This window comes from Morone saxatilis, unplaced genomic scaffold, assembly GCF_004916995.1.
Source record: "Morone saxatilis isolate NCDOM2014 unplaced genomic scaffold, NCSU_SB_2.0 Contig18, whole genome shotgun sequence".
Classification (NCBI taxonomy): domain Eukaryota; kingdom Metazoa; phylum Chordata; class Actinopteri; family Moronidae; genus Morone; species Morone saxatilis.
In genome coordinates this window covers 27,086,925-27,100,554 of record NW_023339740.1, presented here as the reverse complement: position 1 = coordinate 27,100,554, position 13,630 = coordinate 27,086,925, and the positions used below count along the sequence as shown (strand labels likewise).

General features: G+C 39.5%; 1 protein-coding gene across 1 annotated transcript in view; it reads left to right on the top strand.

Annotated features, from left to right (window-relative positions):
• ptprt (protein tyrosine phosphatase receptor type T) overlaps positions 1-13,630 on the top strand; it is a 307,757-nt gene that overhangs the window by 100,539 nt on the left and 193,588 nt on the right. Inside the window, exon 8 of the mRNA XM_035662487.1 lies at positions 1,655-1,948. Coding sequence (XP_035518380.1) covers positions 1,655-1,948 — 294 coding nt within the window. The remainder of the gene's footprint in view (positions 1-1,654; positions 1,949-13,630) is intronic.

Here is a 13,630-nt window from a genome sequence, read left to right as displayed (position 1 = left end):
AACATTCAAGATGATATATTGGCAGAAACTGCATATTGAGTTATAGCTCACTAGTGTATATTAACTTGAAAATAGAAAGAATAGTTGCTGCCATGTTGAACTGCTATGGTTCTACAGTAGTCCAGAATGGACAAACCAAACACTGGCTTTACATGGGCGGCTTTTTGGGAGTTGGGAGTTGGGAGTTTCACTGTAGTTTCAACTTAACTGCTTAATGCTGCTAAATCCTACAAACTGGTCGTTTTAATTTCTGTATATAAACCGTCTTTATATATTGTACTGTCTGTACAGTGCAGCATGCTTTTACGAAGCGTCACATTCACCCTCTCATTACGTTCATACATAGAGTAAGAATATTCACCTGTGGATTTGGGATACTGAAAGTATTAAATACAATAATATAGTACAGTATATGTGTGAGGTTCTCCTTTTAGTTACCAGCTTTCATTATGTGCATTTTTAGCTTTTTGTTTTAGCATTTTGTGTAGCATTTCATGGAGGTCTCACTATTCATGTAGATGTTGGTTATCTCATTTTGAAGAGAAGCTGCTGTCTGGAGTTTGGTTTTGAAAAAAAGGGGGAGTAATAAAACTTCCTATGCTTTTAGGCTTGACAGAGGCCATTATTTTAAAGTAGCATAATGTGGAAGTCTAGTGGCAAAGTAGCTGTCAGCAACATGTCAACAATGTGATGGATTAGTGCTAAAGGTGGAGAATTCACTCTGTAAAATGTCTCCTTTTTAGCTTTTACTAGCAGCGAATTCAATGCAGAAGTCAAACTGTGTCTGCTTCCACTTTACATTTGCATCACATTGTAACCAGTTAGTGGCTGTGGTGGCAGAATAAGCGTTGCTTCCTATAGATCACACTGACATCTGATCCTTTTCACAGTAACATACAACTTATTCCAAGGTTCTACAGTAGTGTCCAAACGTTTATTCTCTGACTGGTGTAAAATTGCGTCCGATGAAGTCATGACAGATTGTACTGACATTGGTATTGATTGATACCAATATCAGCTTAAAAATATTGGACTTCTAACTTTTTTCTAACTCTTTCATCGTGTTTATGGTTATTTTTATTGGGGAATCAATTGAGGCCTAAAAACATCTTGAATAGCAGGTGGTATATAAAACAACACGTAATGAAATGATGAATTTCAAATTGTGTTTGTTATTTTTGAAAATTACACTGAACATCCAAAGGGTTGTGCAACATTCTTTCATTCGAGTATTACACACTTAGGCACCGCTGATTGGATTTTAATATAGTTTTCAGGAAAGATGAGTTTTGTAATGTATTCTAATTCTAACAGAGATAAGCTCAGGTGGGGCCACAGTCATAACAAGGTGATATGATTTGTTTTCTGATTGGCTCTGTGACTGAGCTGGATATTTTATTGATTTTAGCCCCGACCAGCAGTTCTGTAGCTCGCACTGTCGGTCAGTCCTTTGGCGGCCACAAAAGCTGAAATTGATGTCAAGTGTGTTTGTGTTCATGTCAAATAGCTAAAAGATGGCATGGTAATGGTAGCAGCCTATTGGAAAACGGTTGTGTGTGTGTGCGTGGTTGCAGCTATTACAATTTTGCAGTTTTTTTTTAGTAGAAAAATCGGAATCTATACTTAACTGACCACCTCTGTTCCCACTTTCCAGCTCCTCCCACCCCAATTGCTCCGCCTGAGCTTCTCGCAGTTGGCGCCACCTACCTTTGGATCAAACCCAACGCCAACAGCATCATCGGCGATGGGCCGATCATCCTGAAGGAGGTGGAGTACCGCACAACTTCAGGGAACTGGGCGGAGACCCACGTGGTGGACTCCCCCACCTATAAACTGTGGCACCTGGATCCAGATGTGGAGTACGAGATCAAGGTCCTGCTGTCCAGACCAGGGGAGGGAGGAACAGGGCCCCCGGGGCCGCCTCTGGTCACCAGGACTAAATGTGCAGGTGAGTGACACCTCTTTTTATTCTTTTTGTCTCCAAGCTTTCTTTCTTTCTCTCTCTTTTTTTAAGGTTGTATTCCAGTTATTTAATTCCCTGTTAAGTTTGCTGTTGTTTCCTTTGTTTCCTTTTGTTTTTGAAAGTTGCTTGGTTCTTTTTCTTTCTTGCTTCTGTCGTTGAGGATTAGGGATCCATTGCGGACCCATTTTTTATACTAAAAACATGTCCTGAATACTCAAATAGAACAGTGACATTGAGGGATTATAATAAAGCTAAATGAACTCTGGTTTGGGTATGGTTTGGATATGGTTTGGATATGGTTTGGATATTGTTTGGGTATAGTTTGGATATGGTTTGGATATGGCTATAGTTAGGTCTGAGTCATCTGATTTGGAGACAGAATGCTAGAAGGTAGATGAGCAAAAGAACAAGAGAAAAAAAGAGAGAAAAGTAAAGAGAAACTGTTTCCAATTATTTCTCCTTGAGAACGAGAGCACAAATCAAAGATGATGATAATTGGGATGTTAAGAAGGTGCCCCGGTGATGAAGGAGAGAGGTGGAGTGCGGGGGTTGCAGGAGAAGAGGAGGAGGAGGAGGAGGAGGAGGAGGAGATAGGGGAGGTTAGGTGGGGGCAATCATGGCCGATAATGAGGGTCCCAGTGGGGGTGTGAGGACACAACGAGTGGCAGTTCGTTTGATAAAGTGACATCCCATCAGATCTCAGATGGACTGTGTGTGTGTGTGTGTTTTTTTCAAGTTAACCCAGTAGGAAGCCATAATCCCCACTTCTCTTTTGCATCTCTTCCACAAAATGTCCTTCCATCTTTCTCTGTTGATGTTTTTGTTTAGCTACCTTCCTCTTCTGACCTCTCTCTTTCTTGCTTTAATTGAGCTGGTTCCTTCCCTCATTTCTCTTTTCACTTCCTCACACTCTCATGCCACTTTCTACTTCTTCCTGTTTCCTCCTTGTCACTCTTTTGCTCTTTGACCTATTTCCTACTTGTCTCCTCTCCTTCTGTTTTCCTAGCTTTGTTGTATCCGTCTTTCTCCTTAACCTGTCTCTTGTTGTCTGCTTTACTTTTGGAACATATTCTCCTCCTCTACCAAAATTCTCTTTTCTTTTTCCTCTCTTCAGTTTTCCCCATCTCTCCATTTCTCCCTCCCCTTTTACTGTCTTTATATTTTTTCTTTTTCTTAATGTCGTTCTCACTCAACCATTTTCTCAAGAGCGTTTTCTGATGTGGAAAAGAGAAAAAAAGGCTTTTGTCAGTGATTTTGTTTTTGCTTAGAAGAGTAGAGATGGTGGGGTGAGAAGAGAAAATGGTGGTGAAAGAGTGAAGGTGCCTGTGTGAAAAAAGATTCAGCACAATCTGAATCTAACCTTTGATTCACAGAGGAGAGAGAGCTCCTTCCCTGTAGTATTTTGTCTGTTACTGACAATGCTTTTGTCTTACCTGTAGGAAAATGTAGCGTGTGTGTGTGTGTGTGTGTGTGTGTCTTGGGGTTCTAGTTGTTTATGTTTCAAGTAAATTATGCCAAAACTTTAATTTAATTGGAATGGTAATTTTATGTGTCTGTGGTTGTGTGTGTGTGTGTGTGTGTGTGTGTGTCTGCTTGATTTTTCACACATTTGTTTTTGTGTCTGTGTTTACCTCATTGTGTATGTGTGTTTGTGGGGGGTGTACCCCCCCCAATAAGACATAATGATAAGTGTAATGAAATTACAGATATATTTATGAAAAGGCTTAGTGATTTCTCAAACATCTGTGCACTAGTTTTCAGCAAATTCCATTTGGGAGTAAGTTGTTAAACACTGTTTTAAAATGCAGATTAATCCAGATTATTTGATCTAGTGTGTATTTTTAAGTAAAAACTAATTACAGTGTGTGTGTTCATGGAAAGAACATGTGACCCAGTGCAACAGGATGACTCAGTGATGTGTTTTTAATAGTTTTTGCACAACAATGGAACTCTTCCACTCATACAGAGGAATATGCTTTGCAGACTCTGGCTACACAGAAAATACTTGTTAGTAGGATCCATTCATTGATGGTTTTGGGTCTTTTCAGAGGCTTTGTTGACAATACTAAAAGTATAGGCTGTCGTTTTTCTTTCTCTTGAAGTACATCTCAAGTCAGTGAACATTTTGTGTAATGTTTGTACCTGCACATGGACATAGCCACCGGTTTTCAGCAGAATATGAGGAGGAAGAAACAAGGGGACAGTGGTAGTGAAGAAAGTGATTGAAGTGGGACAAAGAGGGCGAGGGAAAGACAGAGATGGTTGTGAAGTGGGACAGAGGAGGTGGTCAGTGTGTTGGTTTGTGTACGTAGTAGAAAGGAACATGTGTTTCTGGGCTAGTGGCACTGTGTTGAGCTGTCACAACCATTCACAGGGTGCTTTGTGTGCGTGTGTGTGTGTGTGTGTGTGTGTGTCTGAGTGTGTGATGGGATTGGAGCAGGCAGGTATGACAGATGTTCAAAAGCCTGCTGGCTACTGGCAGTGTTGGTGTGTGTGTGTGTGTCTCCACACCTTTTGTGTTCACCTTTCTGTTCATGTTAGCTTCTACAGCCCTGCTCAGGACTAATAATCCTTTTAAAGCAGCTACTTGTAGCACATGATTGATTTAATATCAGCTTTAGTTTAATACCTTGGTGTAATTATTGTAAACATCTGTCCAGGTTATTGGGCATGTTAATTACATGCCAACTTGTATTATTTATAAGTATTTCTCAGTATTGGTTGATATCTTTCAGGCTGCCCGTGGTTTCATTTTATTTATTTATTTATTTGGTAGATAATTAATAGTTGAAACAATAATTTTTGTCAGCTGCTAATGGCGTTGAACACCTTGTTTTTGGTCGTCAGATTTTAATATTTTAATATTTAGGTACAGTTTATTTATAAAACTAGCAGTTATGAGAGTGATGGTTTGTGATGTGTCATGACATTAGAGCAGATAATTAAGAATCCCATTGCTGTGGGCATTATAATATAGACTACTCGACCCTCAAGTGTCACATTCGATATAAAAGATAAAAATATAACACGTACACACCCAGCTGGAAGCCATGAAGCCCTACAGCTCTGTGGTTTTGATGCTCCTTTTGACTTTTTTGACTTTCCTGACCCATCCAATCCAGACCGGTCCGTGTGCTCCCGGGGCTCCTCTTTGCAGATAAAGCACTGAAGCTAGAGCACTGATTAAAAAGATGTCCTCTACCTAATACGTTCACGGCAGCTCATTTATCCATAACTATTGTTATTAAGAGTCTTTAAACAAGACGTTAAACCCTAAACTGTTCCTTTAGTTCCCGTCACTCTGGAATGTAGTCTCAACTAAAATATAACAGCTTGAAGCAGTACATCAGTAGAGCACTATGGACATTATTGTTTACTAAAGTTGTTGTACGTTATTGCAAACAGCAATGGCTACACAGATTGGCTAGTTGGCTGGTTATGACAGTGCTGATGAATAAAATAGCTAACAATAATGACAGTTCTACTGTATCACTTACTAAAAGAAAACAACTAGAAGCCACTTGGAGAAATCTTTATGAAAGTTTGCCATACCCAGTATGATTCCCAATAAATCAAAAGCCAATTTGAACAAAAATAAAAAATAGAAAAACAAAAATATCACCACCTGTGTAGCCTCAAGCCCCCATGTTGATCACCAAAGTGAGTTCGGCTGGCTTTCAGTCTGACTGACTATGGCTGACTCAGAGTCGGCACTTCAAACTGGTGAATTGGCTCTTGGTTCTTTGTATTCATTTGTGATGTGTCTTCATTGCGTTATGCTTTTTCTTATCTATAGATATTTTCCATTTTTATAAACACTCAACATTTTATATAATGTCTTTAATACACCTTACCTACATACATGAAAAATGTATTATTCACCCACCCAAAACTTCTGTAGCAGCCTACATTAGATTTACATTTTAATGACTTTGTTCATCATCTGTGATGTGCAAATATCCACCTAAGCACAGAGGATAAAAGCGTGCGTCCTGGTCATAGATCAGTTATAAAATTGTAGGGCACCACGGAGCGACTCTCCTGCCGGGCTGCCATTAGCTCTGTCAGCCGAGCACTCAGTCACACTGGGTGGCAGTAGAGGAGGATGTATCAGCGTCTGGTTCAAAAGGAGTTTACTGTAGCTGATTTCATCAGCACCACAACTTCAGAGCAGCCAGCAGACACAAGTTGAGCTGTCCTCCGTTTCCATTACTCTTTTCTACTTCCATCACAGTTCGTTTTATGGTTCAGTCATTTTGAACCAGGACTCGGTTAGTAAAGTTTACAGCCAGCCATGCTGTAGCTCCTGCAAGAAAATGTGGAGTGATTCCACTGACAAATTGCAAATCGACTTGGTGTGACTGATGACTCAAATCATCGACTTTTAGGGGTGAAGCCCAACAGGCTACTATGCTACTAAGGTAAATAATGTTGAATGCGTTGAATAATTTCAGATAATAATAAAAGACTGCCAGGACAGGCTTTAAATATTTCAAAAATGTAGTAACAGATTTTGATTTGACATAAGTGTCGTGTCCTGAGGATGTTATTCTGGAAGCATCCGACACAAATGAAGCCCTGGCGAGTCTAACTGAACGATTGCTGTGACTTCTCCATTTTGTGGAAATCACACAAAACCGCCTCCACCAGCTCCACACTCCATTGTTGTTCCGCTGTTGTAGTGGATGCTGCAGCTGGCTGCCAGGCGGACGTCGCTCAAAATAGGATTCAGGCCATTTCACCCATAACCGGCGCTCCGGCGGCTCCGGGGAATCTAACAACGATTTTAGCCATGTGCCTCCTCTAGCGTGGCACATTTGTGAGAGCGGTGTGAAGAGTAGATCGAGGAGGCGAGCTAAAATGAACTCTCCATTTTGCTCGAGGTGCAGCGAGGACACAGCCTTGATAATGATTGATTTCATCATGCCCCCCCCCTCCACCTCTTCTCCTCCTTTTCTCTCGCTCCTTCCATCTTCCTTCTAATCACTCCTTCTTTACTTCTCAAGGCTTTCCAACAATTCATCACCCTGTTTTCATTTGGATAATATTTCTCTATGCCCACCTCCTCTTCCATAAACGACACTCAGTGGAGCAGTTGTTCCCTCACTCATCCAATGTTGTGTGTGTGTGTGTGACCTCCATGGTTCTGTGAACCCCTGTCTATCTGTCTCTGGTTTCAAATGAGCCTCTTTCTCTTCAATCCGTCCCCACTGATCTTTCTCTCTTAAGTTAGCATCATTGCTTTTCTGCAGAGAGCCTGTCAGAACACACAAACACGCTCTCTTGACATTCTGCCATCCTCCCTGCTCTTCCTTGATCTTTGTGTCTCATTCCCTTTCTCTCCTCCTTCATCTTCCCTATTCCTCTGTATTGCCATCTCTGCTATCCTTCATTGAAAATATTTCCTTAAACTCAATATTCCCTAAACATAAAATGTGAATATTGGCTCTGATCCTTGTCTCTATAAATATCAGCTTTTAACTTTGGCATTACCTCTTCAAAGTGCAACAGCATCCTCCTGTAATCTCCTCTCCTCGCTTCTTCTCCTCCCACCTCTCCTCTGTTCCTTATAAATTATTTTTATGTGAGGGATGATAATGTAAGTGTTGGCTAATATGTTACCCTGTAAAGATGGACTTTTAATTCACCCGCTCTACATAAATCTTCCTTCAGTATCTTTTCTGTACCTTTTCCTCGCCCAACATTCTCTTCTTTATACGAGGCAGATGCTAATGTGAATGTTGGCTAATATGCAGCACTCTATAAAGACTTAATTCACCTGAGGGTTATATACTACATCACAGCACCTTCTTTCTCCCCCCCCCTCCTTCTTATAAAGTAGATCTTTAAGTGAAGGATGGTAATGTGAGCGTTGGCTAATGTGTTGCTCCATAAAGATAGATTTTTAATTCACCTGCTGGGTATATACTGATTTGGCTGACACCACTGCTTCACCATTCTGCAGAGCCAAGCAGTTTAGATGCAGTTAAGAGAGTGCATCCTTCCTGCATCAAACACCGCCACAAACTGTTCAGAGCTGAGTTTTTGCAGGTGGAGTGTTATAAATAACAGTCCAGATCTGTTAGGGTATTGTTAAATAAGCACATTGTGTTGAAAAGCAAATAACATGTCACAAGTCTCTTTCCAGCTGCCTGTTGATGAGGTAACTGTAGCCTTTAGTCAGGAGCCAAGTCACTGCCCGCACTTAACTTGAAGCTACCAACTCCAAATCCAGCTCTCTGTTTTCTGCCCCGTTTACCAAGCGACATCTTTCTTGCTTTATCGTCCAGAGCCATGAAATCGCCATACGGACACTGCAGGGAAGCCTCTGCAACTGACCTCTGCAGGGAACAACTAGACTTGACATCCTTTATATCTGCATTCCTGCACTAGAGGTTGATATTTTGAGCCTTTTCTTTCAACCCTCCTCTGATGACACTGACTTCCACCAGAATTATATTCTGCAGACCACAGCAAAATGTCAGGACATACAGCAGTGGTCATTTTGTTAACGAAAGCTATGAGGAAAAATTGCATTTTTTCCCTCAATAGGTAATAAGTATCATAGGTAAAGTGATGCGTGGATCAGGTTTTTTAAGACCTGCACCCTGCTGACCTGTTTGGCACAAATAACCATTACTCAACCATCTAACCCGACCAGATGTATAACAGCAAATAACAAACACATTCCAAACAAATGCTGAAGAGAAAAGTTGAATAACATTTTCATTGACTGAAACTAAGGATAGAAATGACTACATGAGACAAAAGCATTTTCATTTAAAGACTAAGACTTAATCTAATAATAGTTACCAAAAGAGTCCTATAGTGAGTGATTTTCATTTTAATTAAGTTTTTCTATCTAACCAAATCATTGATGTAAATAATAATTCACTTTTCCTACAGCCTCGGCCTTTCTTGTTAGGAGTATTTTGTTCAACAACAGACTTCATAGTTCATCAGGAAATGCGCGATATGTCTATACAAGTCCAAATTAAGTTTATCTTAACATATTGTGAAGAGGAACATATCTGACCTGCCCAATAAAATCACTGATTACTGTTGCTAACATTTGTGCATGGATCAGCACAATGATGGAGTTATTGGATGAAAGTAAAATGGACAATTTAATTGACTTTACCAATACAAGTCATGTTTTTTCATTTTTCACCATTTAGTGGTTTTGAAAAGTGCATTAAGTTTTACTTTATTTGAATTGTGTGATGGGTTGTAATGCCACCGTAAAACTGTCTAGCTAAATCACTGCAATGATAATTGTGAGTAAACTTACTACTATGCTCAACATCAGGAAAATTACAGCAAAGATAGTGCCTTCAAAGGTATCTTCTTAAAAGTAACTTACCTGGTAACTAAATAATTTGCCTTTGTTCAACGTTAAATAACCTTTTCACCCTTTAAGAAAATGGGTGAAAACTATATTGACTATACTAAACTACTATTGATTGATAATCTAGATACTTGTAGACATTTGGGACCGAGATTTGACTCAGTAAATCACAATTTCTCTCTATTTTGCCCTGTTGCTCTTCTCATCCTGTGCTTGCTTTGGGTCCATTCGCACCTTCCTGCTGCTTTGACAAAAAGGTATGAGCTGAACATCTTGAACCAGAACAGCATCTTTTCATCATCATGCTGCACAGTGTAAAGGAGGCTTTCACTTGTCAAGGAGCTTGTTTCCACCATGCTAAGAGCAATTGCACCATTCACATGATGGTACAAAATGGCCATTTCTGGCTGGTAAAAGCTCCCAGTTTAGTAGTTAAGTGTAGAGTTGCCCTTCTTCTTGCAGCACAGATGGAAACCCCTTCGCTGTCAAATGAGGCAGCTCATTTGTACATTATAGTGACCAAAGAAAAATATTTTTTTTCTCCAAATGCACATCATTGTAGTGGCATGAGTTTGGGAACGATGTTTCTTACATATTCATGGCTAGCTAACATTTTTTCTTTTAATGTCGAAATTTTTTTTATCTGTACGATAAGCAGCTCTATGAAAACCCTAAAGGTAGGGCTGCAACTATGCAGCTCTATGTTGAAGTTTCTTAGTAATCAAAGATCATAAAAATACACTTTAATCCTCTTTCATCTCTTCTATCTTTTCATATTAAGCTACTGTACATAAAACTCCTGCTATGAATTATTCTTGTCCCTCTGAGTTTCCATGTCTGCACATTTCTTTATTGATCAGCCTCTGAATGCCTGCTGTCATGTTCCTGTCCTCAGTCTTCTGTCCTTTCAGTCTTTTCCAGTTTTCCCTTCCTCTCTTTTAAGGTCATTTGATGTGTTTTCTGCAATCCAACATTCTCTCATTCACATGCTGAGACTGACAACCACCCACAGAGTGCCTTATACTTTTCTTGTGAATCCCTCTTTTGAATTCGCTCTGATGTCTTGTCACTCTTTCAGTGCAGTCTCATTGTGGCTGTTGTTAAAATCCTGCTTTTAGAAGTTCCCCTTTTTACTGACTGAAGCATGTTGGTTTGAGGGACACGTGCCACTTTGTAGCTTTCTCATTTATTCAAATGCAGAACACGATTATTTTGGTTTGGAAGTTACTATGCTGAATTCAACTTTAAAGGCACTGTGAAAGACAATTTATGTGGTTTTTGATGATACACCACATATACCGCCTTCACTTGTGTTAAATTATCAAAGTTCAGCTGAGTCTGTGTATTTTAAAATGTGTCCCTGTAGTTAAATCAATATTTGGTGACTGAGTGTCTTCACTGATTCAAATACCAATGACATTCTTGGTCAGGGCATTTAGACAACTAAATACAACTGTCCATGGTCACTAAACTGTTCAAACTAATTTCTAACAGCATGCAGACCATGAATGTAGCTTGCTAAAATCAATCTGTAAAGCTCTTAACCATCAACCAATAATGTTCAAACATGAAATCCAGCCATAATGAGATTATTTCAACAGACATGGAAATGATGTGATGCAAACATTTTCTACTAAAATCGATATAAAGATATTTAATCAACAGTTAGATGATGTGACACTATAGCCATAGAAGCGAGAGGTGTGATAATGAAACTCTTCATTGCAACAAATACTGGTGATGCCAACTCACTCATTCAGTCTATATATGTTTAATATTTTATTATAAATGTTTGCTTATTTTCACTTAGGAAGAACTTACTAATACAAAGTCAGCCAAATGTTGTATTAACATCAATTTCACACCTCAAGTATATATGTGGAAACACTTTTGTGCTCCATGAGAATGTTCCAGTAAACTGAAATAGTCATTTGAGCATATGTGACTAATCCTTCTCTCTAAATATAAATATCTAAGGAAGACAGTTCTATCATTGTATGAGATTGTGAACAGATGTAGAATCATAACAGTAAATTCTAAAATAAATATAAAATCTATTCTTACCCAATTCAGACCAGTACAGTGCACATCTGATCTTGAACTGTGTCCTTGTTAGATATGGGGTAAAAAAGACCAATGAGAGAAAGAGAACTATAGTTTGTGTCTTTGACTCGGATGAATAAACCTGCTCTCTCTATCTCTCAACAATATTTTAATGACGCGTTTGAAACCAAAGTCTTTGAATCAAACATTATGAATCAGGCTGGTCAATATGTTTGCCGCAAAGAGAAACCAGTCTGCAGACCTTTTATACTCAAAACCTTCTGATAGTGTGTGTGTGTGTGTGTGTGTTTGTTCACTCCATGCTAGAATATGAGTGTGTATGAATGCTTTTTTAATGCTTGAACAGGTATTTGTGTGTCTCGAGATTGAGACACACATCAGATCAGTCAGACCAACGGGACACAGGAATGGCTGTGAATACCAGATCACCTCTGAATCACATACAACATACAACAGAGCACAGCAGCGGCACACACGCTCCTGTCCTTCAATATCTACTGCTGAGATGCCATTGAGCATGGCACCCATCCTCCAGAAGTTCAGTTCAATAAAGAAGATAATCATTTATCTTAGAATATGGAGAAAAATTCCCAGTTTAACTTTGACTTTTTTATCTTTTCAAAAGTGAAAAAGAAACCCTTTAAGAAAATGCAAATGTCTGGCCAAAGCTAGTGGAACAGAGGCTAAAAAAGAACAAGGGACTCTGGCTCTGTGTCAAGCTTTTCAGTGACCTCTTCCTGTTTCCTCCCAGGGTCACAATTTCCCCATATTTCTCCTGATTTATGACAAATGTTCATTGTACAGCATGTAAACCTGCTGAAATACATGGGACATAAACGTGATGCGTCATGTAGGTGGGGTTGAGCAGGGTTTGTTACACAGACTCCTTGTTTGCAGATTCAGTTGATCATAATGGATGTGCTCTGCTGCAGGCATGCTGCGGCTGCCATGTTGCACAGCATCCGTGCCCCATGTGTTTTCAGCTGTAAGCCCTATGAATCTAAAAGTTTACTGTTTCCACCTGGACAACAATTCAGCTACGCCAAAAGTCGTTTCCTGGCATGTACATAAAGGGGAAGGGAGCTCTTGCATGTTATCCTAGGGCAGTGGCGTGAACAGACTATGAAACAGTGGCAAAAATCTGAATGAATGAATGAATGAATGAATGAATGAAAACTGATGAATATTAGTTTAAGCCAGAGATTCATGCAAGTTCACGGCAGAATTAATTTGTATTCTTACCTGAGAATTAAAAGAAAAATGAATAGATTTTAATTGTTTTGTGTTCCAAAAATTATCATTTTAAATAATTGAAACAGCAGAGCTATAGAAGCACCGAACCTATAGGAACATAAATTATTAGAAATGCCCAATAAGGCCTAGAATTCATTGCCGTCAGTAACCTAATTGCTACCCATAGAAACATAAATCGACAAGAAATCTACCTAGATACCCCAACAACAGCTTAAATCTTCCTAGTAACAGGCCTCTATTCTGAGGGTGTGTTACACGTTTGTCATGGCGGAGCAGAAGGGAGTAGAGGGGTGTGAAGTTTGTCTGTCTGGGAGGTGAAGTGAGAACTGCTTAAAAACCAGCGACAGACTTGAAAAACATGAAGCAGGACTCACATTTAGCACAAAGACACACATATGCACGTGAGTGAGCGCATATTCAAATGAAGCACGTAGACGCATGAAAACAAACCTGAACACTTTATTCACAGATCAAAATGCAGAGAAGTTGTAAAATTGTGTTGACACATGAGATAAAAAACATACAGTATGCATATGCATTCACTTGTATGTTGACATGATTGCGACTGTGTGTGTGTGTACATAAGAGACAGAAAAATTTGCATACACACCAACATTAACATGCATACACACTTTTCCGCTTTCACAGCAGTGTAGCGGTTGTAATCAACACTTGAGAGAGCTGTGAGCAGGCAGAATGTGTAACACCAGGGGTGAGAGTGTATTTGTGTTTGTTTAGGTGTGTGTGTGGGGGGGTGTTGCAAAAGAGTGCGAAAGAAATGTGTGTTGATGAATGTCAGGGGAACTAAATTTACTACAACACTGTCTCGGATGAAGAAAAGATAAACAAAAGTACAAAATACCCAATACACGTATGATTCACGATATGGCCACACTACTGCTGGTGGTGACACTTCCCCTAATCCTTTGGGGTTCTTCTGTTGGCTGGTGTGTGCATGTATATCTTCTCTCTTTGTGCCCTTTCCTTTTTCTTTTTTTTTC